This window comes from Paramisgurnus dabryanus, chromosome 22 (assembly GCF_030506205.2).
Source record: "Paramisgurnus dabryanus chromosome 22, PD_genome_1.1, whole genome shotgun sequence".
Classification (NCBI taxonomy): Eukaryota; Metazoa; Chordata; class Actinopteri; order Cypriniformes; family Cobitidae; genus Paramisgurnus; species Paramisgurnus dabryanus.
In genome coordinates, this window is record NC_133358.1 from 1198148 (window position 1) to 1223973 (window position 25826).

At 37.8% G+C, this 25826-nt stretch overlaps 1 protein-coding gene and 1 long non-coding RNA gene across 2 annotated transcripts in view; one reads left to right on the top strand and one right to left on the bottom strand.

Annotated features, from left to right (window-relative positions):
• LOC135777772 (ADP-ribosyl cyclase/cyclic ADP-ribose hydrolase 1) overlaps nucleotides 1-25826 on the bottom strand; it is a 232216-nt gene that overhangs the window by 37496 nt on the left and 168894 nt on the right. The window contains exon 8 of the mRNA XM_065288005.1: nucleotides 13437-13529. Coding sequence (XP_065144077.1) covers nucleotides 13437-13529 — 93 coding nt within the window. The remainder of the gene's footprint in view (nucleotides 1-13436; nucleotides 13530-25826) is intronic.
• LOC135777786 (uncharacterized) lies at nucleotides 20225-24515 on the top strand. Its single transcript, XR_010544336.2, has 5 exons — nucleotides 20225-20323; nucleotides 20427-20566; nucleotides 23930-24055; nucleotides 24144-24195; nucleotides 24304-24515. It is a non-coding gene; the product is annotated as an uncharacterized lncRNA (long non-coding RNA).

A 25826-nucleotide genomic window follows, 5' to 3' on the forward strand; every position in this document is an offset into this window, starting at 1 on the left:
AAAATACTATGGCAATTAAAATAGCAACAGATGTGTAAAAATCTGAATTGATTTAACGTTGTGTACAGATGTGGCCTTTAAAAATGCGCGTTTTCTCCCGCGGCATTCGCCAATTCGTCTCGCAGAGTCTCGCAGCATTCTGCAAGTGCTTTCGGGGGGGCTACTTTCCATTTTCCCTTAATGTGTTTCGCTTCACAGAATATCCACCAGGTGGCGCATAAAAACATTGCATTGCGTTGTTTCCAGAAGTTAATAAGGGCATTGCTGAATATTTTACATTGCTACTGTATTAAAACAGCAAAGTGATATGTCAACCCATTCTTGCCAGCATAACAGCGCATACAACTATTAAGATACGTGCAATGCGAACTTATAGGAAGTGCAACAGAGAATTTAGTGTGAGCCTAATAAACGCGACTCTATTTACAATGAATATCTTAATTATTTGTGTTGTCGAATTTTGACACCGTTTCATTGTTTGTTCATAATATTTATAATTGTCAGTTTTTCTAAAAGTATCAATATTTTAAACAGAGTAATGTGGTATAAAAAAAGACATGTTTTAAAGTTAAAGATGTTGTAAAAAATATAGTAGTATTCTTATATTTTAAGAATAACAATATGATACATTTATACTGCGCTAAAATGCTTCACATATGGAAAGAGGAATTCTTCTCAACCACCACCAATAAAGTTTACAAATTATTCTTTAGAAAAAAGGCGTTTAAACCCGGACTGTACAGTTGGCATATGATATCTTTTTTATTTCGTTTTTACATATTTATATTTATAAAATCTTTAATAATAGGCTACCTTTCTTGCGCATATGCAGTCAGTGTTTCTACGTAATTCATAATTGTAAAAAATATTATTGTAAAATAGAATATCACTAAAATAATTTATTAAAGTAACTTAATAAAATGTCTTAATGTCACTTATGTGTTTTTTTAGTTGGTCAAACCAAAATAATTGACGCGAACAGAGAAACTGTGCCTTTTGCGGACGAAAAACACCTCCGAAATGTTGAGTTTATGAATTTTTACAATATGTACTTTGTGAAATGTGTGTGTAAAATAATCAATTTTATAACATGTGGCTGTAGAGACAAACACGCCGCATCGCCTTCCAGATATCTTACACGTTCGCATTCAACACTTTTCAAAACTTATTTATATTCAATCTAATTAATAATTATAAATTATGACATGAGAAAATTAGAATTGTGCAAAGAGCCAATTCAGATATTGTTAATTAAAGCTGTTTTATACACCTTTCTGTTATAAATGTTTTAAAAAATATATTAGTATTCTTATATATTAAGAATAACAATATGATACATTTATATTGCGCTAAAATGCGTTACATATGGAAAGAGGAATTATTCTCAACCACCACCAATAAAGTTTATACATTATTCTTTAGAAAAACGCCTCCGAAGTGTTGAGTTTATGAATATTTACACTTACAATATATACTTTGTGAAATGTGTGTTTAAAATAATAAATTTCATAACTGTAAAGACAAACACGCCGCATTGCATGATTTTATAAATACCGAGGTCCATATAAGTATTTTCCAGGGCATGCACCCCAGGAAAAAAAGCTTCTTATTTCCCTGCTCTACATATATGAATTTTAATACATCAGAAAACCAAAGAATCAAATACCTATAGATTTCAAACCATGTCAGTATGCAGAAGACTTGTGTTGGTCATTAGGAATACATTGTAATAATTATTTTACCATCCTGGGCACACTAGTTGCTGCACACTTTCTCTTCTTTTGTTATTTATTTAACTTTAATGACTTCAACAGGTACTGTTTATTAGGCTTTAAGACTGAATGCAATAAAATGTTCAAGCCAAAATATGAACATTTAAACTCCGTGCACGCGCGCTACGGGTGGATGAAGCGTTGTACCGCGCACGTGATGCATCGCGTTTTCAAGTTCAAGCTTAGCAGAAGTCCAGTGCAACACAGGGAATCTAATCATTATACAGTTAAAAACATATCTTCAAGAATTAAAGGGTGGCGTGGAATGTTGTTAATAAACATGCTGAATAACGGAAAGTGAATTACTGGAGGGAGAGAAAGCAGCGCATTAAATTTGGACACCCAAGTGCTCAGCGGCATTAATGTTTCTTGTCCTGTCACCTTGACAGTCACTACGGTTTCATATTTCTCGTCAATAAACTGCTGTATAATAGTCAGCGTTTGATTACTTACATCTCTCTTGCACTTCCACTAACTGCGCATCTAACCTCTGTGTTGCACCTCTGTCTGCCTGGTTTGATTTTATTGGTCATCTCGGTTTCATTTTGACTTTATCTTACTTAATAGACCCTTTAACTGTTTGTACACCATGTTGACATGGCACCATATGCGTGCGCATTTAGGCAACGGAGGCAGTGGTGTAGTCTACGTGATACGCAGGTATACGCCGTATACCCACTAGAAATTGTCAAGGATTTTCGTATACCTACTAAAAATAGCGCGAGGATGCGTAACAGCATGGTTTTGTGACATTTTTAAACTTTTAGTCATAATATAGATGTGAAGCACTGACAGGGCCGTGCACAGACCTTTTGAGGGGCATGTGCTGAAACTGAAAAAGGGCACCCCCTCCAAATAAATATTACTTAATAATCATCTTAATAGCTTTATATTTATTCGCTATTAATGATTGAAAAAAATCACTAATAATGAATGAAAAATGACATTTGATGATAGCTTGGCATTATACAGTGCAAAGGATATCTGCTCTTGTAAGTGGGCTTTAACAATTTACATCCTGGGTGTTTGTCTGTATTAGGCCTATTTGTAGTCATGTGTTTGTGAAGTGCTCTTGTGTACTCGCTCTTATTTAATTGTAGAATATATTAATTTAAATTTTTTTCTTTGCTTACATACATAAAGTTACCTGTACATAAAAATATGTTTGAAGAAAAAAAGGTATTCTGTTTGGTTTTATAAGCTAATTTTTATTATTTGGTTAACATGTTTATGTATGTGATTGAGAAGAGTGGGAAATAGGAGATTAAAGATCAAAATAGGAGATTATACTATACTATAGCCATACCATTAGCATATTCAACATGTATCTGCCTACCTGGCAAAAACTGTGCTGACCAGGAACCTTGGTCTTTTGAAGGTGCAAATAACTGCATTAATGAAAAATATACTAAATACTAAATAGACTTAACTCTATGCAGTTGATTTCAGAATAAAAAGTTATGAACCAAATAATCATACAACTCCCTTGACAAATTCAAGGCATAAGATACATGCATATACAATAACTTATATCCAGATTGCACACTGTAATGAGTGACAGGGCAATATAATGTACATACTTGTATCCTTTACATGTTTTTCGTCTCTATCCAGTTTTCCCAACTGGGCATCTGATGTCTAACGTTAAGACCTTTCTAATCTGATATGTTTTTGGTGTTAATGTAAGCTAGACATTTACCCGCGCGGGCGCGTCTTCTCGCGTGAGATGTGTTGACTTTAGTTTAACGATTGAGACGCGTCATGCAAAAAAAGCGGTAAAAACCGACCGTGCATTCCGTATTGTTGTCACGGGTGCCCTTCACATGGGTGAACACTTGTTTAAAAACTGCTCGCGCTTTGTCAAAAACTCAATTTGGTCGCAGTTTGGAGCCCTTAGTGCCCCCTGATTGCCCACTCGACCAATCCCGTCTATGAATAATTCGGCTCTGCTCAAATGTATTAAACATGGGCCGTTATATACATACTAGTGTTTCTTTCGTAATGAGACAGCATTGTACTCAAACAACAAGATATTTATTTACCGTTGCAAGACGTTCAGCTGCCTCTGACTGCTGTGGAACTTCTGCTCGCTGCACTCAGGGGGCGGAGTTAAGAGGTTTGACAGACAGTTTGAGCGGATCCAAAAATATTTAGTTTTTTAATAATTTTATTTGATAAATATATTTGTAAAACACACAGACAGACGTAAATGTTTAACAATAGCATTAATTTGTATATTAAAAAAATAAAATAAAACACCTCCAAAAAAGGGCACTTCGGAGTGTAAGGACAAAAAGGGCATGTGTTCTGCACAGGTTGAGCCCTATCTGTGCACGTGCCTGAGCACTGACCATTAGAATGCCACACTTGCTACCTTAGCGGGTTGAAATACATATTAGGCAATATACTTCCTGCCGAACTGCGCGATCCGATCGGCGTATGAATTTCTATGAAATCAAATTACTATAGTGACGCGAAAGTGACTGGGGAGCAGACTGGTGTTGCGCCACAAGTGAGTGACAGCAAAGTACCGCGAGAGAGACTCCAGTTATCACATGGAGAAATCTGCTTTGAATCGCTCTCGCGGTACTTTGACATCACCATGAGGTCTGCTTAGCGCCAAATGAAGTCGAACCTGCAGTGTAGCTGCTCACTCGACACTGTAAACAAACAGTCCATGTGGAGAAGAGAACGACGAGTGGAGCAGTGCACAACATAAAATCCATAGAGTTTACAACGCACATGTGAGTAAACAACATTTAAATAATCAGTCCAGTTTATTACTTTATCTGGAGGTAAGGCTCCAAATACAATAAAATAAGCCCGTAATTATATCCTGATGGTTTTAGCTTTCAGTATGTTTGCTTGTGCTTCACAGTGTTAAACTTTCCTTCTCTGTGTTAATTTATATATCTACGTTCAAGATGTATATGATCTTAAACTTCTGTGAGGAAATTCATGTCTGCGTTGATGTTCAGTTCAGACTTGCAAATTAAAGATCATTTTCTTCACTTTGGTTTGGGTGTCTAATATGCTACATTATGGTCTTGTAATAATAATTAAGTAAAAGCCTATTTTCATTTTTAAACAATGCTTATATTATATGCAAAAAAAGCTTTTATATCAATGACTATGCAAATGAGAGTAACTTCATGGTCATCTTAAATGTGTATTATGGTAATTAAAAACATTTACACCATTAAATTAAACATGGTAATGTTATCAATAGTTGTCAGATAATAGCTATTGAAAGAGTGGATATTTTTCTCCTTCAATCCAAGTGTTTGCCACGGATTGAAGATTGTAAACAGTTAATTTAATTTTAATTAACAGTTGAGTAACTTTTGGCCCTGGGTTAGATGTTGATTAACACTAAACCAGTCTAAAAATCAGTCCAGTTTCCCCAGCTGTAAACCCATTGGCTGTTAAAGTCTTTTTTTTCTTATAATAAACTGACATGTTGATAACACATTCAGTTTATGTGTTTATGAGTACACTTTCAGAATGCTCTTAGTTACATGAATATCTATACTGTATGCATCTGTGAGTGTGGTGGTGCTTATGGGCTAGGACGAGTGAGCATAAGGGTGAGGGGGAAAAATCACAGTATACTCACTACAAAAATCTAGACTACACCACTGAACGGAGGTATGGCAAGAATCAGCAGTGAAGCAACCTACCCATTACACAAAAAATGCACACGGCCGCGCCGGTCTCAGTGTGTCTGCATCTATGAAAAAAATGTGCACCACCTGCATGCAGAGAGCACGCGCGCTGCCTGCACGACATCCAATCACTGCAGTCCCACGTTGGTTTGGATGTTGGGACCGTACCAGTACAGCTCAGCAGTGGTGTAGTCTACTAGGAATTGTAAAGGATTTCCGTATACCCGCTAAAAATAGCGTGAGGATGCGTAACAGCGTGGTTTTGTGACATTTCAAACTTTTAGTAATAGTGAAGCACTGACCATTAGCATGCTACACTTGCTACTTTAGCGGGTTGAAATGCATATACATATTAGGCTATATATTTGGTGTGTTTGACTTCTGCCGAACTGCGCGATCCGATCGGCATATGAAATCACTATAGCGGCGCGAAAGTGACTGGGGAGCAGAGTGGTGTGGCGCTACAAAACCCACAGGCGAGTGACAGCAAAGTACCGCGAGAGCGATTCAAAGCGGATTTATCCACGTGATAACTGGAATCGCTCTCGCGGTACTTTGACATCACCAAGAGATCTATACCACTGCAGCTAAGTCACTACATTGACATGGCAGAAGGACAGAATGCCATTTTGTTCTGGGCACTCTTCCTTCACTCTTTCAAGTAGCCTTGGCAGTGCCTGCTTCTAGTGCTACAGTGGAGCGAGTTTTCAGCCATGGTGGCATCATGGCCAATTTGATCTTTTGAAAATGCAATGCAGTATAGGGGCCTCCCTCCACCTGTCCACAGCATGCATTTTATTTCTGTTGTAAGAGGACTTGACATGACTCGAAACTAAAATGGTAAGACTTTGGACTCGACTTGAGACTTGTTGGCTTTGACTTTTGACTCGATTTGGGACTTGCCTCATCTTTGACATGACTTGACTCGGGACTCGAGGGCAAAGACTTACTTGTGACTTGCATAACAATGACTTTGTCCCACCTCTGCTTATAGCTAGACGTCACATGCCGATTGGTCTGCGCTGCGCAGCAAGAAGCCACACGAGCGCTGAGCGTTGAGTCAAATTATAAGACGAGCGTAAGAAAATGACAGAGGTCTGGTCAGGGAATTAACCCAACACAAAAGTGAAAATGATAGCAATGACTCTTTAGATAAGATCTATAGACATGCACATCAGTGTTTTATTTGTCTGGAGAAAAGGACAATTTGATATCCAAAATAGTGTCCAACATAATAGCCTACATACTCTATCAATATACTCAAATAAGTAGGGCCTACATGCACTGCTATCAAACGTGATGTGTTTTTGGTGTTGTAATCTGGAACTTGGTGTATATCAAATGTGTTTGTTAAATGTCTCCACATGGAAACGGAATGCCCTCCCCCCGCACAGTCCTGCAATGAGAACCAGAAAAACCGGTTTCTAACCATTTTATTTACATGTGAATAGTGAGAGCACCCCCTCAGGAGCTGTAGCAGGGTTTTTGCGGGGTCTTTATAAGCTAAAGCCAGGACTTAGTTTAAATAGGAAATATAACTAGTTTTAACAAACATGCCTTACTAAAAACATTATTTGTCTGCATTTTGAGGCAAAAAAGGGCATGGCCGCCCGGACCTCGGTAATTTTCTGACGCGTGTCTTATTTGACTCAATGCTCAGCGCTCGTTTGACGACTTGCGGCGCCACGCAGCCCGATCGGACGGCATGTGACGTCTTAGCACCGCGAGACAGTAGGCCTACAGTATGCTTTTGAATAGATCTCGCGGTAGTGGGATGTCACAGGCCAACGGGTTTGCGCTGCGCCCCATTAAGTAAGATAAAGTGAAAATTATTCCTAGATGACAAATAAAATCATACCAGGCAGACAGCAAAGGAGGAAGGATACCTCAGTTAGTGGAAGTAATAGGTTAAATTGGGCCGGAGCGCACCGGAGCGCAGCTCCGCCTCCTCGGGTCCACAACACACCTTGCCGGAGCTCCGGTCCGTCTCCTTCAGCAACAGGGTTTGACGCAAAGCGAATAATAACGTTTTCATTCATAGGCTTCAAACTCGTGCTTGCGGGGCACCCTCGACAAAAATCTTTTTGAGAAAATCATGCTTCTCAGAGGTCCACTGTGTTTTTAATCCCGTCTGAATCGGCCATGTCTGTGTTTTTCTCTGACGACCTCTGTAATCTGTAAATTTCAGAGCATTTTACCTACTGTTTCACGCCGAACTCAGAGGTCATCTGAGAAATGTAATTCCGTCCGGATGAAGACGTGTTTGCTCGCAATATGTTTTGAAAACGCGTTTCTTTTCATGTTTTGGCAAACGTGATCTGCCGACAGGTCTCACTAACGCACGTATAGACTATTGTACTTAATTCCTGAATCCCATTCATTCAGATAGCCTATGGATTTTTTTCCATTCGGCGGAATAAAATAATTAAATTAAGACGAGCTGAATATCATACACTGTTAAGACTGGACAAAACCGTTAGTTTTGTAGGTGTTCAGCTTGGGAGTTATACTCGGTTTAACCAAAAATGGGAATAATAATACAACAGAATATTTGGAATTGGGGCAAGCAGAACATGAATTCACAAATCACAAAAAATGTAAAATTAGATAAATTAGTTAATGATATTGCGCAAATGCTCTCGGTCTCTTCAAGGTCTACGCGAATTAGAGGTTTGTTATAAGACTCCGTTATACATCACGTCTCTTCTAATTGCACAGAAAAAATGAATCAAATGATGCGCATTTAAGTCGGATTTTTATGGAGAATAGGCTTTGTGACCGTTTAACCCCACGTGGACCGAACAAGAAACGTATGCTTTCATGGAGTCCGTGTATGACATCTTCTTTATTTAGTTTTACATATTTTTATTTATATGCATTTAATAATACCGTAAGATCATAATGTATACACTGTAAAAATGATTCAGTGGCTTTGTAAATGTAGGCTATCTAAAATAAATGATTAAATTAACTTAATAAATTTTTTTAATGTCAGTTATGTGTTTTTTTTTTAGTTAGACAAACCCAAATAAATGTCTAGAAATAGATATTTTGTTTAAAATGTACATATTTTATTTGATGTATACGCCTTAATAATATAAGTATTTAATTTACAGATTATTTTAATCAATATATTTGATAAGGTCAGAATTATATTTAAGTTTTTGAAACTGTAATAATTGCTTTCTTCAAATTAATATTATTTGCATTTAACATCAACTTAAAAAAAATGTACGTTTTACGCCTAACTTGAACTATGATGTACTTACTATTTTTACATTGATATTATTTGAGTAAATGTAGGCAAAAAAATAAATTAATAATCAGTAGAACAAATGTTAATTTAAAAAAATCCCATATAGCCAACAGGTTTTAATCAGCAACAGAGAAACTGCGCCTTTTGCCGATGAAAAACACCTCAGAAACTCCTCGAATTTATGAATTATTACACTCACAATATGATTTAATTTACTTACTACAAAAATATAACTCATTATACAAATTTATTCAACACCATTGCACACTTTATATCGAGTTTCATACCATGTAAAGGAAAACATGATAATATAAAAAGTACAGTAATGCAGAAAAGCGCATTACAACCATGTCCAAGCTATTAAAAACGTTCAGATGCAAAAATGAACTAAATGTACAATTAGATAAACTAGTTAATGATATTGCGCAAATGCTCTCGGTCTCTTCAAGGTCTACGCGAATAGAGGTTTGTTATAAGACTCAGTTATACATCACGTCTCTTCTTATTGCACAGAAAAAAATTGAATAAAATGATCCGCACTTTAGTCGGATTTTTATGGAGAATAGGCTATGTGACCGTTTAACCCACGTGGACCGAACAAGAAAACGTATGCTTTCATGGAGTCCGTGTATGACATCGCTTTTATTTAGTTTTACATATTTTATTTATATGCATTTAATAATACCGTAAGATCACAATGTATACACTGTAAAAAATGATTCAGTGGCTTTGTAAATGTAGGCTATCTAAAATAAATGATTAAAGTAACTTAATAAAATCTTTTAATGTCAGTTATGTGTTTTTTTTTAGTTAGACAAACCAAAATTAATGACTAGAAATAGATATTTTGTTTTAAATGTACATATTTTATTTGATGTATACGCCTTAATAATATAAGTATTTAATTTACAGATTATTTTAATCAATATATTTGATAATTTCAGAATTATATATTTAAGTTTTTAAACCTGTAATAATTGCTTTCTTCAAATTAATATTATTTGTATTTAACAACAACTTAAAAAAAATGTACGTTTTACGCCTAACTTGAACTATGATTTACTTACTATTTTTACATTGATATTATTTGAGTAAATGTAGGCAAATAAATAAAATAATAAGTAGAACAAATGTTAATTTTAAAAAATCCCATCCCATATAGCCAACGGGTTTTAATCAGCAACAGAGAAACTGCGCCTTTTGCCGATGACAAACACCTCAGAAACTCCTCGAATTGAATATTTACACTTACAACATGATTTTATTTACTTACTACAAAATATAACACATTATAGAAATTTATTCAACATCATTGCACACTTTATATCGAGTTTCATACCATGTAAAGGAAAACATGATAATATAAAAAGTACAATAATGCGGAAAAGCGCATTACAACCATGTTCCAGCTATTAAAAACGTTCAGATGCAAAGATAAACTAAATGTACAATTAGATAAACTAGGTAATGATATTGCGCAAATGCTCTCGGTTTCTTCAAAGGTCTTTGCAAATTATTTTGTTATAAGACTCCGTTATCATCACGTCTCTTCTACTGTAAGTGTACACAAAAAAAATAAGACGAATGATCCGCGTTTAAGTCAGATTTTTATGAATATTTGACTGTTTATGTAACTGGCAAAAGAAAACTTCGCCAACCAAATGTTTGTCAAAAAGCTTGCATGTGACATCAAAGTACTGCCAATGCACCAAGAATCCCTGTCATGTTACTTCGATATCATATAGTATGCTTAAAGCATAAAGTCGAGCACACATTGTCGTCAGTATGCCCTACTTGAAACACGACTGCCCTCTACAGGTTTTTTATTTCCTGCGTCCCCCACCGAATCACCCTTCTGCGGGATCTCGCAGAATTTCGGAAGTGCTCGCGGCATTCTGCTTTCAGAGGCGCGCATTTTTAAAGGCCACATCTGTATGACGCATGACGCTGTGTATCTGAAATCACCTTGTGTAATAAACGCATAAAGGCAGATAAATGCAGACTATTTTCATTAGGATTTTGTAAGTTTTACCTCAGATAGACGACGTCTCACAGTTTTGCTTTTGTTCTGGATTGATATTGTGCTATACATTACACTTCGGTAAACGCGATCTGACACACACATGCATGCAAGCACACACACACACGAACAGTAAAGTTGCCTAATCACAGGCCAGTACGTTGCAACAAAGTTGACCAAGCCATGGAAAATACTGGATTATCTGAGCTTCATCCACACAAAGCCAGCTCAAATGCGGCACAAAATTTCACGCAGTATATCACCCAGGCATATGACTTAAATAGCATCTAGCTAACGTTAACCATCTCCATTTGCCATAAGTGCTGAAAAAGCACACAGTGTAGCTCGTCCGCGATCACTTCTTGCTGCTCAATCTGGTCTAAGCTCCTTAATCCTTTATTTATTCTTAAACTAAACGTCTTGGTGATTTTTTAAGCCTAAAATCATATTTCCTTTCATCTTAAGGTATTTCACTGATCAGAACTGCATCTAGCAGTTACATGGCAATCTGCAACGTGGTTATTAGACTCTGAGAACGATCCAATCACATGGGGTCAAAGACATTAAAAACATTATTGATTCGCTTACAACATAAGTGGGAGGGTTTGGGGCGCCCCAGGGCGGATCCAAAACCAGCCAATGAGAGCTCAGCCTCAGGTCACATGTTTCACTCGTTTTACTGACCTACATAGACACTCGCTTGGGGTGCACCCCAGACACACAAACATCGCACACACACACAACAAACTCAGTTTTGATTTTTAATTTGTATAATTAAATGATAACATGACTAACAGTGAAAGTGTACAACAATTTTATTTTGTATTAATTTGCATTATATGTCTAACTTTTTTGTAACATGTTAAAGTAGCTTTCTTCTCTTGCCGACTTTAGAGGGGCTGTGCCCCCTATTGACCAGCTGCCACTGCATAAAATCAGCAAAAATAAATTTAATACATACAACACAGAAGTCCGGAACTCACATTGACTTATTAAGACCACCTATCCCTGTAAAACCCTTGGTTGTAATATTACAACATCAGTTTAAAATCTAATTAAGTATACCTGTTCATGTTTTTTTCTCTTCAAAACCACATTTACACAATTAAAAAGTCCTAATATTTAACCCTGCAATGATTTTGAATGGTAGACTTTGTAAATATGTTTTCTTGGCCGTGAACTTACAAAATCTGCAAACTGCCTTCAAGAACATAACCTTTTTTACATGTGGCTACATGAGCGCCACAGGTCTAAAGTCATAAAGAGTCTTTGGAGCTTTATTTTTCTGCACCGGAACAATAATTGAGTCTTTCCAAATGCAAGGGACGGTGTGCAGATGTAAGGACATTTGGATCTGGTAAAGTTGAGAATTTGCTACAGAAAATGTACACTTCACCACCACGGTTGTGTTGTGCTTATGACAACCGTCACAGCCCTAGCAGCAATGTCCAAATGTTTGAATATCTCTTTGGTTTTGTGTAGTACTGTAGCAGCTGAGAGTAATGCAGACACATTTCTGTAAAAAGTTATAAAAAACTGTTAGCATATATTGTCCACGTAAGTACCACATAAGCCTACATACATATCTGACGGGTAAATACCACTGATAACACTAAATTAGTCTAAACTATCAAGAACATAAACTCAATTCAGAACATATCCTGAGATGAACATCTGCAGTGCTCATTTGTATAAAGCAACTGTTTTCAGACAGAGAAGAAAACTCTTTACATGTGCGTGTTGTGCTGTAATGAACATCTGAACGGACAGCATACCGTGAAACACATGTCCATTGATGTAATGTCTAACTTCTATTCTTTACAGTGTATTAATGAGACTGTTTTTATAAGCAGGTGTCATTTTGTCTAAACTGTGTCTATAAGCAGGCTGCCCGTGTTTCATTGTCCTGTGCATGTAAACAATAGGATGGATGTGCGATAGAATTTTGGAATGATATTTCAGCACACAGTCAATATTTTCTGTTTAAAACATTTAAAAGTAACTCAAAGTTGCCATCAAGGACAACATGTTAGCAAATGTATCTGAGAATAAATGACTGACTTGTCAGAAGTAATATCCTCCACTGGATCCAGTCGGTCTTCACCCATGAATCATCTGAGTTACAATGCTTTTCTGAGGTAAGATTAACTTTTCCCACTTTCCAGACCCATCTGAGGATCTTCCTCATGTGTGTGTATAATGTGATATCAACCAAACGCGCAATAAAGTCTCTGAACCTGATTAAACCTTGGTCTTTGTTGTCATTGTTTGTGGGCGTTTGCATAGTGTGTGTCAAGTCATAACCTATGAATACCGCGCACTGCCCATGGGTGGGATCTACTAAAAATTATGAGGTCAGACAGGAGACACTTTACCTCTCATACAGATTACACAAAAAAGCAATATGGTAATTTGTTTGTTTAAAAGTAAGACATTTCAGGCTTTCTAGACATGTTTTCATGTTTGTGTGACAAGTATTCACAGAGTGTCATTTTTTGTAAAGACGTTTGCAGAGCCAGACTAAAAGGACACACTTTTGTTGTAATTATAAGTGTACAAAAATAAAAGAAGGCCCTTCACAGTTTTGAATAAAGTCTTAGACACAAGTGTATGATCAGAAATAATGGAGCATTTCAGAAAACAATTATGGTGATACTTTAATAGCTCCAGTGATAGGACAATGAGAACAAAGCAAGCAAATAAAAATATGTGTTTTCTCTTACACAAATGGTCCATCCAGATTGTATATAACGTTTATGTGAACGTTCGAGACCATTCTTGGATTTAGATTGTCCAGTTCCACACTGCCAAACATGCTGGGGAATAAACAGATACAAACAAACAAATTTTAGGCCTTTCAAAATGTATTTACCCTTATCTTATGTTTGTGGTCAGGATGACTACACTGGTAGCTTATCCCCTTAATTTCAGTGGGATAAGATCTTGTTCCTTGATAAATAACGTTGCATAAAAATACCATATGAGAATTTAATGAGAAAGTAAACATTTATACAAGACTCTGGACGCATAAATTTAGTAAAAAAGGTGACAGTCTCTAAGACTTTTTTTTAACAACATGTCATTATACATGTTCAGAGGGGTGCCCTATTTTGGCTCAGTGCAGAGTATGTTGGTATTTAGTAAGTCTCTAGTCTCAAGTTTGTGTGTTTTCAGTTGTTTTGTATTTTTAATGTATCATTGTCATTATAAATTATTGTGGTTACACAACTCCAGCCTGTCAGGACAGCGAGTCTGCAGGTTTCCTATGAAGAATAAGTGTATCTGTCTTCCGTGCCTGGGTGTGTTTAGTTCATGCGACTTTAAATCTGCTTCTAAAAACACGGTGGTGTGTAGCGTTCACATTAATAATCTGTGGATTATCATACAGGTGTTGTGCCTAATTCCCTGGAGGCTACCCCTCCTTCATGTGCACGCACACAGTACTTATGCGTTTCTTATAGATGGTAGTAACAAGTAGCGGTCCGCACGTAACTTCCGGTAAACTCCGCTAATAATAAATAACAACAAAGTACTTTAAACGTAGTTTATTTATATAACAAGCAAAAAAACAACACATAGGAAACCAAAACATATGTTATTTTCGACGATGCATTTGTTCAAGAGATCAGTTTAGCAACTATTCAGACCATTAAAAAAATTAAACCGGAAGTAAAGTTCGGATCCAGACGTGTATCACGTGCGTCCGTTAAAACCGTCTATAAAGTCCTGTTTATTTTGTGACCTAAAGACCTTTCCCCCCAGGACCACCACCAGACAAGTTTTTTGCTTTTATACAGCAAGTAAAAATTATATGGTCAGATCATCTCTAAATATGTGAGTGTTCAAGAAGATTTCAAATCATGATCATTTTGGGGAATCAACAGCTATTTTAAATACGTTTAACAAAAATGACTTAAATGCCTTGGACAGAAATGCCTTAGTTTACTGTACCATCGTCAGAAAACTGCCAAATAAGTGTATATTAACAAACAACAATCATAAGTCAAAACTGATATTATTAATAATCACAGGAGGGACTGGAAGCTGCATATGAGAGAAAAAAGGCAAAGTACACTGACTTGGTCGCGGAGTGTAGAGAAAGCGGATGGAGTGTGAGGTTGTACCCGGTGGAAGTGGGAGCCAGAGGCTTTGTGGGCAGATCAATATCATGCCTGCTCAGGGACCTGGGACAACGGGGAGCCATACTGAGTAGATCCACCAAAGAGCTCTCTGAGGAAGCAGAGAAAGCAAGCCACTGGCTCTGGCTGAAACGACGAGACAAAGCTTGGGGAGTTAATTAGGCTTTGCTGCAAGGGGTGTCAGGGAGACGTCCTTGTTCACCGCCCCGCCACCAGGAGACGTACTGGGTCAAGGGGCGAAACGTTAATGAGTGGTGGTCCCCAGCTGAAGACCCTGCAGCAAAGCCATGTGGTATGCGGCCAGGTTTAGGCCTGCCTCAGGGAAGAGGACGCCCCTGCCATGCATAGTCCTCCAGGCACCGTAGGAGGTGCGACAGGCCTAAGGCCCAGCAGAAAGACCACAGTATATAATAAAAAATTCCCCCACTGACTATTAAATGCGCTACACCCAGTCCAGTAGGTGGCGGTAATGACCCTTCAGTTGCCAACCGCCACTCAGTTTAGAAGCGCAGAATAACGTTAAGTTGGGCGCGAAAGGACAACCCCAGTGCCAGCGGGGTTTTAGAGGTAAGTTTAAAATATTTATTAAGTTTTGCATAAGTTTCTTGCTTTCTTGTTTGTTACAGCTTAGTTACCCAGACAGCACACGTACGTCTGCCCGACGTCAGCTCAAGAGCGTACGTCGGCCTCCTTATCTGAAACATCTAATAAGTATCGGCCAGGCATCGGCCAAATCTTCAGTCAAGTCAACGGTATTTCCCGCTCATCAAGCTTGTCTGTTACGTCGGCTTTGGGTCGGATAACTATACTGGAGGCCGATGCCGCGCTTCTCTCTGTTGGTGCGTGCCCAGTTATTCCTCCCTTTGCAATCCACCATAGCAAAGGCAACATCATGGGTGTATCAAGTATGTACAAGAACTAAGTAAATGATAATAAGTGAAGAAAATGGAATCCGTTAAGCAAATGTAAATGTTTTGATATAATATACAAGTAAAAATAAATAAAATAGCAGCGCTTTCTTTGCTTTTAATGACACACAGCTGCTAAGTTCCATTATTCCGAAGCAGGAGGGGGCAGTAATGTACATACGCTGGTTGCCAGCCGCCGTTAATACTCAAGTAAGTTAGAGAAAAGGCAACTCGGGAGAGTGAGGAAAAATAAGGGATTATTGGCTTGTTTTACAAGTATCATTGTTTTGTGTTCACTTCCTTCGTAAAAAAAATTCCACTTCAACTCGAACACGCAAAACCCCAGTATGAAGCATTGTCATGAGCATGCCAAACCAACAGATGGCGATATATTCCTTAACCCAGAGAAGCCGCTCCAGTCTCGTCTTGCCATGAACAAGGAAAAAAGTGCGGGAGCTGACTTCGCAGACGTACGTGGTTCAGGTAAGTTTTCGACAAAAATCTTATATTAAAAGTCTTAAAAGTTAGTATAAGGCACTTTGTCTACTACAGCACAGCAAATAAAGTCATAGTAACGTTTGTAGTACTAGCAGCGCTATTCAGATTTGAGGCATTTTTGCTAAAATGTTTGTGTATTATTTAATAGAGATTATAATTTCCATTATTTTTTGTTGTTCTAAAATGTTTCTGTAAAACAATACGTGTCAGCTTGTTGTTATGTATAGTCTGCAGTGTTGGGAACGTTACTTTAAAAAAGTAATTAGTTATAGTTACTAATTACTTCTCACAAATAGTAACTGAGTTAGTAACTGCGTTACATTATTATAAAAGTAATTAATTACCAGGAAAAGTAATTACTGCGTTACTTAAAAAAAATTATATTTCAAATAACTTGAATGCCCCCTACAAAATTAAATATGTTAAATGACTAAAATGGATACTAAAGAGAAATCACTAATTTTGTGGCAGCATGTGACGATGTGAGGTGCTTTATTAGATCAGAATTACTTGCCACAGACATGGAGAGACTTTTTCTTCATGGGCATAAAATGCACATTACACAAACATTCCTGCCTTTCACCTCAACAATGGAAAAGTAGTGCTTTATACTTCGTGTTTGCGACCGCTACCTTTGAGCTTGTTGTACTTGCCATCGCCCTGTCGCCGGTGTTTTCGGAGTGATTGATGCGCGATGACCGGGCTGCATGTCAGTGCTTTGAGATGGGGCACAGTCAGCAGCAGCACCGCTGCTCGTTGAGAAGAGAAAACGACGCGTATTTTCATGTCAGTCTACAAAAGTCTCCAACCACACCAGAAAAGATAGCTAGATTTGTCCTATAAAGTCGCTAAAGTGATAGAAAGTTGCTAAATCTAGCGACAAAGTGACCAAGTTGCTCAGACTTTTTAACACTGCTGCTCGCTCCTCGGACTTGGACTGCGCGTGTGGGCGGGCCTTTTTGTGAACTCTGCCTCTGGTTGGCTACCGATGGAAATTAAGCCAATCATCATCCGTTACGTTTCTCACAACACACACAAGAGAAAAATAGGGTTTGGCTGAGAGAGTGGGCATACGCGGCTGAAAATCACTACAGTAAGATCAATTTTAGTAACGCGCCGCATTTTAATGTCAGTAACGATAACGGCGTTATAACGGGGGAAACAGTAATTTATTTGATTACTCGTTACTGAAAAAAATAACGCAGTTACTAACGGCAATTACTTATAACGCCGTTATTCCCATCACTGATAGTCTGACCGACTAGAGGTATTGTTAACGTGAGGACAGAAAGGTAATTTCTTGTCTATTTTTTTAAGCTATGACAAAAACATGGTACTTGAAATCAATCTAAATACCTTTCACTTGTTCAGTATTGTGTTTTTGTTGCTATATATACGATGAACTTAAAATAGGCAGATGGCCATTGCTTTTCTGAACAGCAGTTGGAAGTATTCTGAGGTCATTTAAATTTTAGGAAAAATATGAGGATGATTATCGATGATTATATAATTGAGTTCAATAACATAGTAATTTTGGTTGTTTCATTTCATTATGAGTGTTTGTTTGATGTTTAAATGATCAACATAATATTATGGTTAATTGTTCTGTCCCGTTTGTTAGAAAAGCTTTTGCAAATATCTTGTCTGAGGTAAATTGTCATTTTAAACACATTTAGTGAGTGTGAATAATATGATTTTTGTCTCTATATATATTTATGATGCCCCTCTGGCAGTTTTAGTTACTGTATAAAGTGTATTATTATGATCTGTATGATAGTTTGAGTGCTTACAATGGCAGCAAATTTAAAAACAAAACAAACAAGAGACGTTTACATTGACATTATGTAAGTTAGTTCAGATTCTTTGACAACCATTTTGTTATGCACAGTGCAATCTGATTTACGTTATTGTATATCAGATGTATGAAATGTACAGTGATTTAATGAACAAGTGTTTCATATCATAGTCATTTGCCATACTGTGGATTTTAAATACATCAAGGGCTGGAAATGACTGAATACATTTCTTGCCTTTTTCCTTAGCTAATATTTCCCTCATATATGTTTCCTCTCTTCTTGTGTGTTAACAGGTCATTGGCATTGGTGTGCAGAGGTGGGTAGAGTACCCAAAATCTGTACTCAAGTAAAAGTACAAGTACTTATACAAAAATGTACTCCAGTAAAAGTAAAAGTATCAAATCTAATTATTTACTTGAGTAAGACTAAAAAAGTATTCGATGAAAAAACTACTCAAGTACTTCCGATCTGATAGAGAATTAGCGCAAAAGCACTGAATTTCAGACTACTTGGAGGGTTTTCACAAACCTCTCCTTAAAAGTCTCATTGTTCTGCTTATATATAAGTAAAGCAGCCTATCTCAGTCCTGCAATGGGTACATTAACATGACATCACATAACGTGTCATTTGAGAAAAAATCTCAAACACACACAGATGTTTTTCTGACGGTTAACTCTGTATTTATTTTCATGTTCACAACACAAACTGGTCAGCATCTGCCTGTAAACATGCAAACAGTAAACAAAAAAGAACGTGTCTGTTTGTTTGTTATCATGTTTTTATATGAATAGGTTATTTTTATTTCCCTTAAAGTGCAATTACTGAACATAAACACGAGCTTAATAAAAATGATCATTTTAGAATTTCATATGGAACTGATCTGTTTGTGCAAATCAACTCTACATGTATTATAATATATAATACATGTTTCTTTAAAATCAAACTTTATTCTTTTATTTTTATTCATTCATTCTTTAGGAAGGATTTAAATAAAATACAACCCCGTTTTTATTTGAATGTATTTTCTACACATTAGTGAGTTGTCAGGATTTGTATATAAATGCAAGACGTCCTTACATTTTGCTGTTCAGTTTGTTTAGTTGTGGGGAAATTATACGGAAATGTGCAGATGAACGTGCTGTTTGTATGGTTTAACTTACACTAGGTTTTGTCATCGCTTGGACAAGAGTGCATATGGCAAAAAAACCTCGTACAGTGTGTGAAATGACCATTAATAGTGTTCAAGTAGACATTACTGACACTTACTTCAGGTTGGATCTTGAACTCCTGTATGCTGAGATGTCAGCTCGTTTATTGAACAAAGCATGCATCGCATCATGAAACTATTCTTTTTGACCTCTTGGAGTGAAAACATAGACCGAACTTGAAGCCGCCATGCATGATCTGCCTCCGATATCTCGCACAACGCACACGCGCCCTAATCTGCTTCTCCTATCATCTACGTGCGGTCGCGCGCGCTAAAGGGTGACCGCGCGGTCGCGCGCACTAAAGGGTGACGCAGCCTGTCTCACGAAACTTTCGAACACGCCCTATAAACTTTTTTAAAATATATATATTCAGTAATTATTACCATTTGAAAGTAGCGCAGTAACGCCGCCGAATGTAGCGAAGTAAAAGTACAGTTTTTTCACTAGAAATGTACTTGAGTAAGAGTAAAAAGTATCTATCCTTAAATTTACTCTAAAAGTACAAGTTACACAAAAAATTTACTCAAGTAAATGTAACGAAGTAAATGTAATTCTTTACTACCCACCTCTGCTGGTGTGTAAGTATTTCACTAACAGACACCTCAAGACATTTTAGTGGGTGTAACTGGACATCATTTATGTAAATCTGTAATATTCAATTGTTATGTTTTATGTCTTTGCAAAACAGATCACAACATCATTTGCTGTAAGTTGTTTTTAACCAGCTGTTACAGACATTTTTATTATTTGACTTTAACCCTAAGTGTTTTTGATCTTAACCATACTGTCATATTAGTTTTATCGGAGAAAGGACATAGAGGTACTAAGCCATCTGTTTCTCTGTGCAGGGCATGTACATCTAGGATGCGATCTATCCAGATGAGATTCTCTCTAATGCCAGCAAACCGACAGTGGAAGACACGAGCCAGCACTTCTCCCATTGCCTCTGGCTTCTGAGAACCCCACTTATAACTGCTTCTCCCCCCTTCATGAGACCGGATGCTATGTTGGGATCACCTGGGCCTCCATCGCCCGGCATGTACACGCTACATCAGGTGTAGGTAAGACGCACACTCACTGCTTCCCTGGTGCTTGTGTTCTCAATGTTTCTGTGCAGGTGCCTGGGATAATGAAGACACTTTGGGTTGTCGTGTTACACGCCAGGTGAACAACATCAGAGTGCGGCAGTCAGAGATCCTAAAGAAGGACTCCATATGTTTAGTCGAGACAGTACGCCGTACATCTCTTACGACAAGGATATTTGTTTCAGGACCCCTTTCCCGATACTGACAAGGACATTTAAGGTTCAATGGACAACTTGCTTTCTTTGAATGTTTAATGTCTGTAGCCCTTTTCACACACATATTATGGAAAAAATACAGCGAACACATCCGGGAGTTGTTCGGGATTATTTGATTTTGGTTAATTCACGCTGCCAATAGTTTTCTGGATTTGTTTGTGCTTTCACACACATGCCATAAAGACATGACATATTTAAAGTCTTGCACTTGGTAGGTTATTTTGTAGCATCTGTAGTTTTCTTATCTGTGATTTCTCTCTCGAGAAACCACACGTGTATTTTTTTGTTTATGATAAGATCATAAAGGAGTGCGTTACACCAGTGCTTCCCAATCCTGGTCCTCGAGCACCCCCTCCCAAAAAGTTTTAGATGTCTCCTTATTTAACTCATCAGCTTGTTAGGGAGACATGTTTACCATTTTGGAAGGAGGCTGATAACTTGAATCAGGTGTTAACCTCTCGACGTGCACTAGCTCGAGGACGGAAAGACGTCAGTTTTTTTAATGCTGCTAACAATATATATATATAGCCAACTGTGTACAAACAATAATAATAATAACACTACTATACATCGTTTAAAAGGTCTAAGGGTTTAGCATCAGTGTATGGTGTCCGTTTTGAGATACAATTGCTCTAGCATCATAAATATAGTATTTTGTTACAGAAGTCCAGATGACAACATGCATAATATAAACTGACTCCTTACCTTTGTGCTGGTATAAGGAACGCGAATCGAATCCAGTCTGTTTCAGATGTGTGAATAACCCATAAAAACTCTCCAACAAAGTACATTCAATGACCATTTTTGTCCACAAATGCGTATAATCCGTGAAATATAGATATATTTTCCATTGTTTACATCAGATTTCAGATGCACGTCTTGTAATAGATTATAATATACAATCTGAGGACTATTTACATCGTAACACTTGTATATGAGATTACACTCGCGTTCAAAACCAGCGCTCAAACTTGTTTGTAAAAGTAGGCGAGAGTATAATACATAATATCCAAACAGCGCTGTCAAATATCGTGACGTCATCTGACTTGCGCGTTCCTCCAATGACTTCATGTAAAATATTGATAGACAGAACGTGTAGCCAATTAGATAACGAATTTAACGATCTTTGTGTGAAGCTTTATTTCCTGGTGTGAATACGGCATTTTATACGCTTATATAAGGATAAACAATAGGCCTGGGGCGGTAACCGGATTACCGCCATACCGCGGTCACGTGACCCATGCCGCGGGTCTAAGCTCCTCACCGTCATAACAGCAAAAAAAAAATGTCTTGAAACATTGGTCTGCACTTGTGTGTATATGTGGGGATGTTATACACGCAGCTTGTTAACAACCGCAACTTGTTAACTGAACATTAACTGATATGGTTTTAATATTAAATTGTCATTGAGTAGAAATACAGGTGATTTTGTCAGTCACTCGTTTAAAGTAATACAAACATTTTATCTAATTTGAACGTGCAAACAGCCGCAAAAGATCAACAACAGAATCAGGTTTCATACATTATCAAATGTTCACGCAATATAAAGAGCACGCGATCAGTCCGAGGATTAATATCCAAAGAGGTTATATTGTCTCTTTTTTCATCTAGCCTACAACAGTGGCCATTTCTAAAGCAGGACACATTTCAAAAAGTTTTGCTTTTGCGTTTTCTTTCTCTGTTTGTGGAAAAAGACAGATGTTTATGGTAAGGGTCGAGGACAGACGCGGTCTGTCCGAGCACGCGAGACAGAGGCGGACTGCCCGGGCGCGCGCGAGACAGAGGCGGACTGCCCGGGCGCGCGCGAGACAAAGGCGGACTGCCCGGGCGCGCGCGAGACAGAGGCGGACTGCCCGGGCGCACGCGAGACAGAGGCGGACTGCCCGGGCGCGCGCGAGACAGAGGCGGACTGCCCGGGCGCGCGCGAGACAGAGGCGGACTGCCCGGGCGCGCGCGAGACAGACGCGGACTGCCCGGGCGCGCGCGAGACAGACGCGGACTGCCCGGGCGCGCGCGAGACAGACGCGGACTGCCCGGGCGCGCGCGAGACAGACGCGGACTGCCCGGGCGAGCGCGAGACAGACGCGGACTGCCCGGGCGAGCGCGAGACAGACGGACCGCGTCATCTTGCGCACAAACACGCGTCTCCGTGCAGCTTCCCAGCTATACTCAAGCACGGACACATGCAGTACAAGTGATTTCTCATACAAATGGTTATTTTACCAGACCGCCAGGGCAGCAATAATTTGCGTCATTTACAGGCTATTCACAAATTAAGCATAGAAAAGTGGCGAAATGTCTGTAGGCACGTATGGACACGCACAATGCGTTAACATTTTTTTTAACTGATAATATTAATTGTTCAAGTTGTTGAATGTTGAAATTGAAGAAATGTGGAAGGAAATAATATTCACTTCACATGTTCCTTAAGTAATTTGCACGTGTTTTGTATTGAAGATAAATAAATCATGCATGTTATTTAACTCGTTGTCTTGCCAATAAACCGCAAAACCGCAGGAATTTGTTGATTACTGACCGCGGTAAAAAAAAAATCCAAACCGGCCCAGCCCTAATAAACAATAAAAAGAACGAACGTGTATGCATGTAAACAAAAGACTTTTATTTTGTGGCTGACTAGAACTTAGAAAAGGCATTAGTCTTACAAAAACTCTTGCAAGAACCTAATTTTTGGGTCTATTGACTTCAAACGTGAAATATAACTTTAGACTTGTGGCTTTGGCCTCATTGCATTTCTAGGTTTCACACATATATTTATCATTAAGATTTTGAAACATGGAAAACGAAGCTCAAAGTGTCTTCTATCTAATGATACCACAGTTATGCTTATACTATAAATGGTTTAGTAAAAACAGCCCTTTTAGTGAAAGTAGGTATTTTCATGGTTTTGGGCCAGAATGGGGGTGCTTTTCAAGAGGTTAAATAAGTTTTTGGGAGGGGGTGCTCGAGGACCAGGATTGGGAAGCACTACATTACACGCTGTTTTGTTATGCTGGTGAGTGTTCATAGCTGATAGTGACGAGCCCCCTGATTTCTTCTTCAGTCCAGTTTGCAGATATTTCTCATTGTGAATGTTAATCTGCATTTAAATCTGCCATGTCAAAGGGGAAAAGGCTATATTTTTGTCGTGATGACACACTATTTATGTTGACTAATTATCGACGTTGAAATTGACACCGCCGATTCTATCGACCAAACGCGACAGCTCTAAGTCTAGCATACACATAATTGCATTCACTAACCTTTGCCTCAGGTTATAAATAACTTAATAATCACAACTATCCACTACCTAAAAAGCTATAAACAGCAGTCATGCAAATTTTCTCAATTTGCTTTCTATTTCTACTAGCAATTATGTGAGCTGCAGTCTGGATCCTGCCTCTGTCAGATGACCTAACACAAATAGAAAGATGACATCGACCCTTGCAAGGACTTCAGAAGATACCAGCACTGGACTACATACAGTGGTAATCATGTGCGTTTCATGTTTAACTTTATGCCTTTTGGAGATCATTTCATCTTCCCCTAGCTTAAATGTTTACATTAACAGAATTTTTTACCAGGGGTGCCCAAACTTGTGCATGGCACTGTACTGATATATACTATACAAATAATGTAAGTTGAATTTACTTATTTGAAACGCATTATACTAAGCACTATACTGCAATGTTGTTTTTAACATTTGTGCGTAATATCTTATTTTTTGTCTTTTTCATTCATTAGATTTTCAGTAGTCGGTGTCAAATTTTATTTCAAGGTAAGATAGCTTTACATGTTTTTTATTGTGCTTTAGTGATCACACAGGCCCTGTTTATGTTCTTAACCGGCATGAGTTTATTTATTGTGATATACACAAAACAAGATATTTTGATAAATGATGTTAAGTACACAGCTGCTCATTTACTTCAATAAAATGTCTTTTTCCTATTATGGAAGTCAATGGGTGAGTAACCCTAACCCTAACATAAAGGTGAGTAAATGATACAATTATAATTTTTACGTAAACTTGTTGCTTTGAAGGATTATTTACTCAACCCCATGTCATCCAAGATGTTTGTCTTTCTTTCTTTAGCCAAACACAATTAGAGTTATATTAAATACTGTCCTGGCCAGTGGCGGCTCGTGACTGCTCTTCTGAGGGGTGCGAATTCAAAATAAGTGTTCAGGGTGTCATGTGTGTTGCTCTTGTTTTCAAAAATATGTGTTTGTTGCGTCATGTAAACCATGTGCATCACGTGTCTTGTCAAAAGAAGTGCCTGCTGCACACGCGTCAAAACCGTTTATAATAAAAGAGATGCTCACATTCACAAAATATACGCAACACATTCACTTAACATTAAACTCTGATTACGCATGAGATAATGAAGGTATCTTTTATCATAAACCCTTCAGACGTGTGTGCAGCAGGCACTTATTTTGACATGACACCACGTGATTCACATGCGATACGCCTAACACATATTTTAAAATGACGAACCACACACATGACGGGCTACATACATGTTGGGATGAGCTTCTCATTGCATTGTGCGCCCTCGGAAAATAAGTTATTGTCCGCCACTGGTCCTGGTTCTTCAGTGCTTAATAATGGCATTGACTGGGCATCAATGTTTTGAAGTTCCAAAAGTGCATCCATTCATCATTAAAGTGATCCATATATAACCCAGTGGGTCTTCTGATGCAAAATGATAGGCTTGTCAGAAAAACTTTATATTTTAAGCTTTAAGCGAGTTACGATGCATATGTAATGTAAACAGACTACAACAACTCAATCGCATTGTTTCTCATGTGTCTCTACTGCGTTTCATCACAATTCATATTACGACTAGTCATGAGATGCATAACATCCAATGCGATAACACGGGCCGCCATATTTAAATTGTCTTTTTAACTTTGTAAATGTCTTGTCTCTATCACAAAAAGTATTGTTTCCCTTCGGAAGACATTTATTAATCCACTGGGTTATATATGGATTACTTTACTGATGGATATACTTTTGAGCTTTGAAAAACATTGATCCCAGTCAATGCCATTATAAAGCAAAAATATAAATACAATATATAAATGTAAAGAACCAAGAAATTTTTTAATATAACTCTGATTGTGTTCTGTTAAATTCAGCAGACATGAATTTTCTCAAAGAAGTTTAAGATCATATAGGCTACATCTTGAACGTAGATATATAAATGAACATAGAGAAAGGAAGTTTAACACTGTGAAGCACAAGCAAACATGCTGGAAGGCAG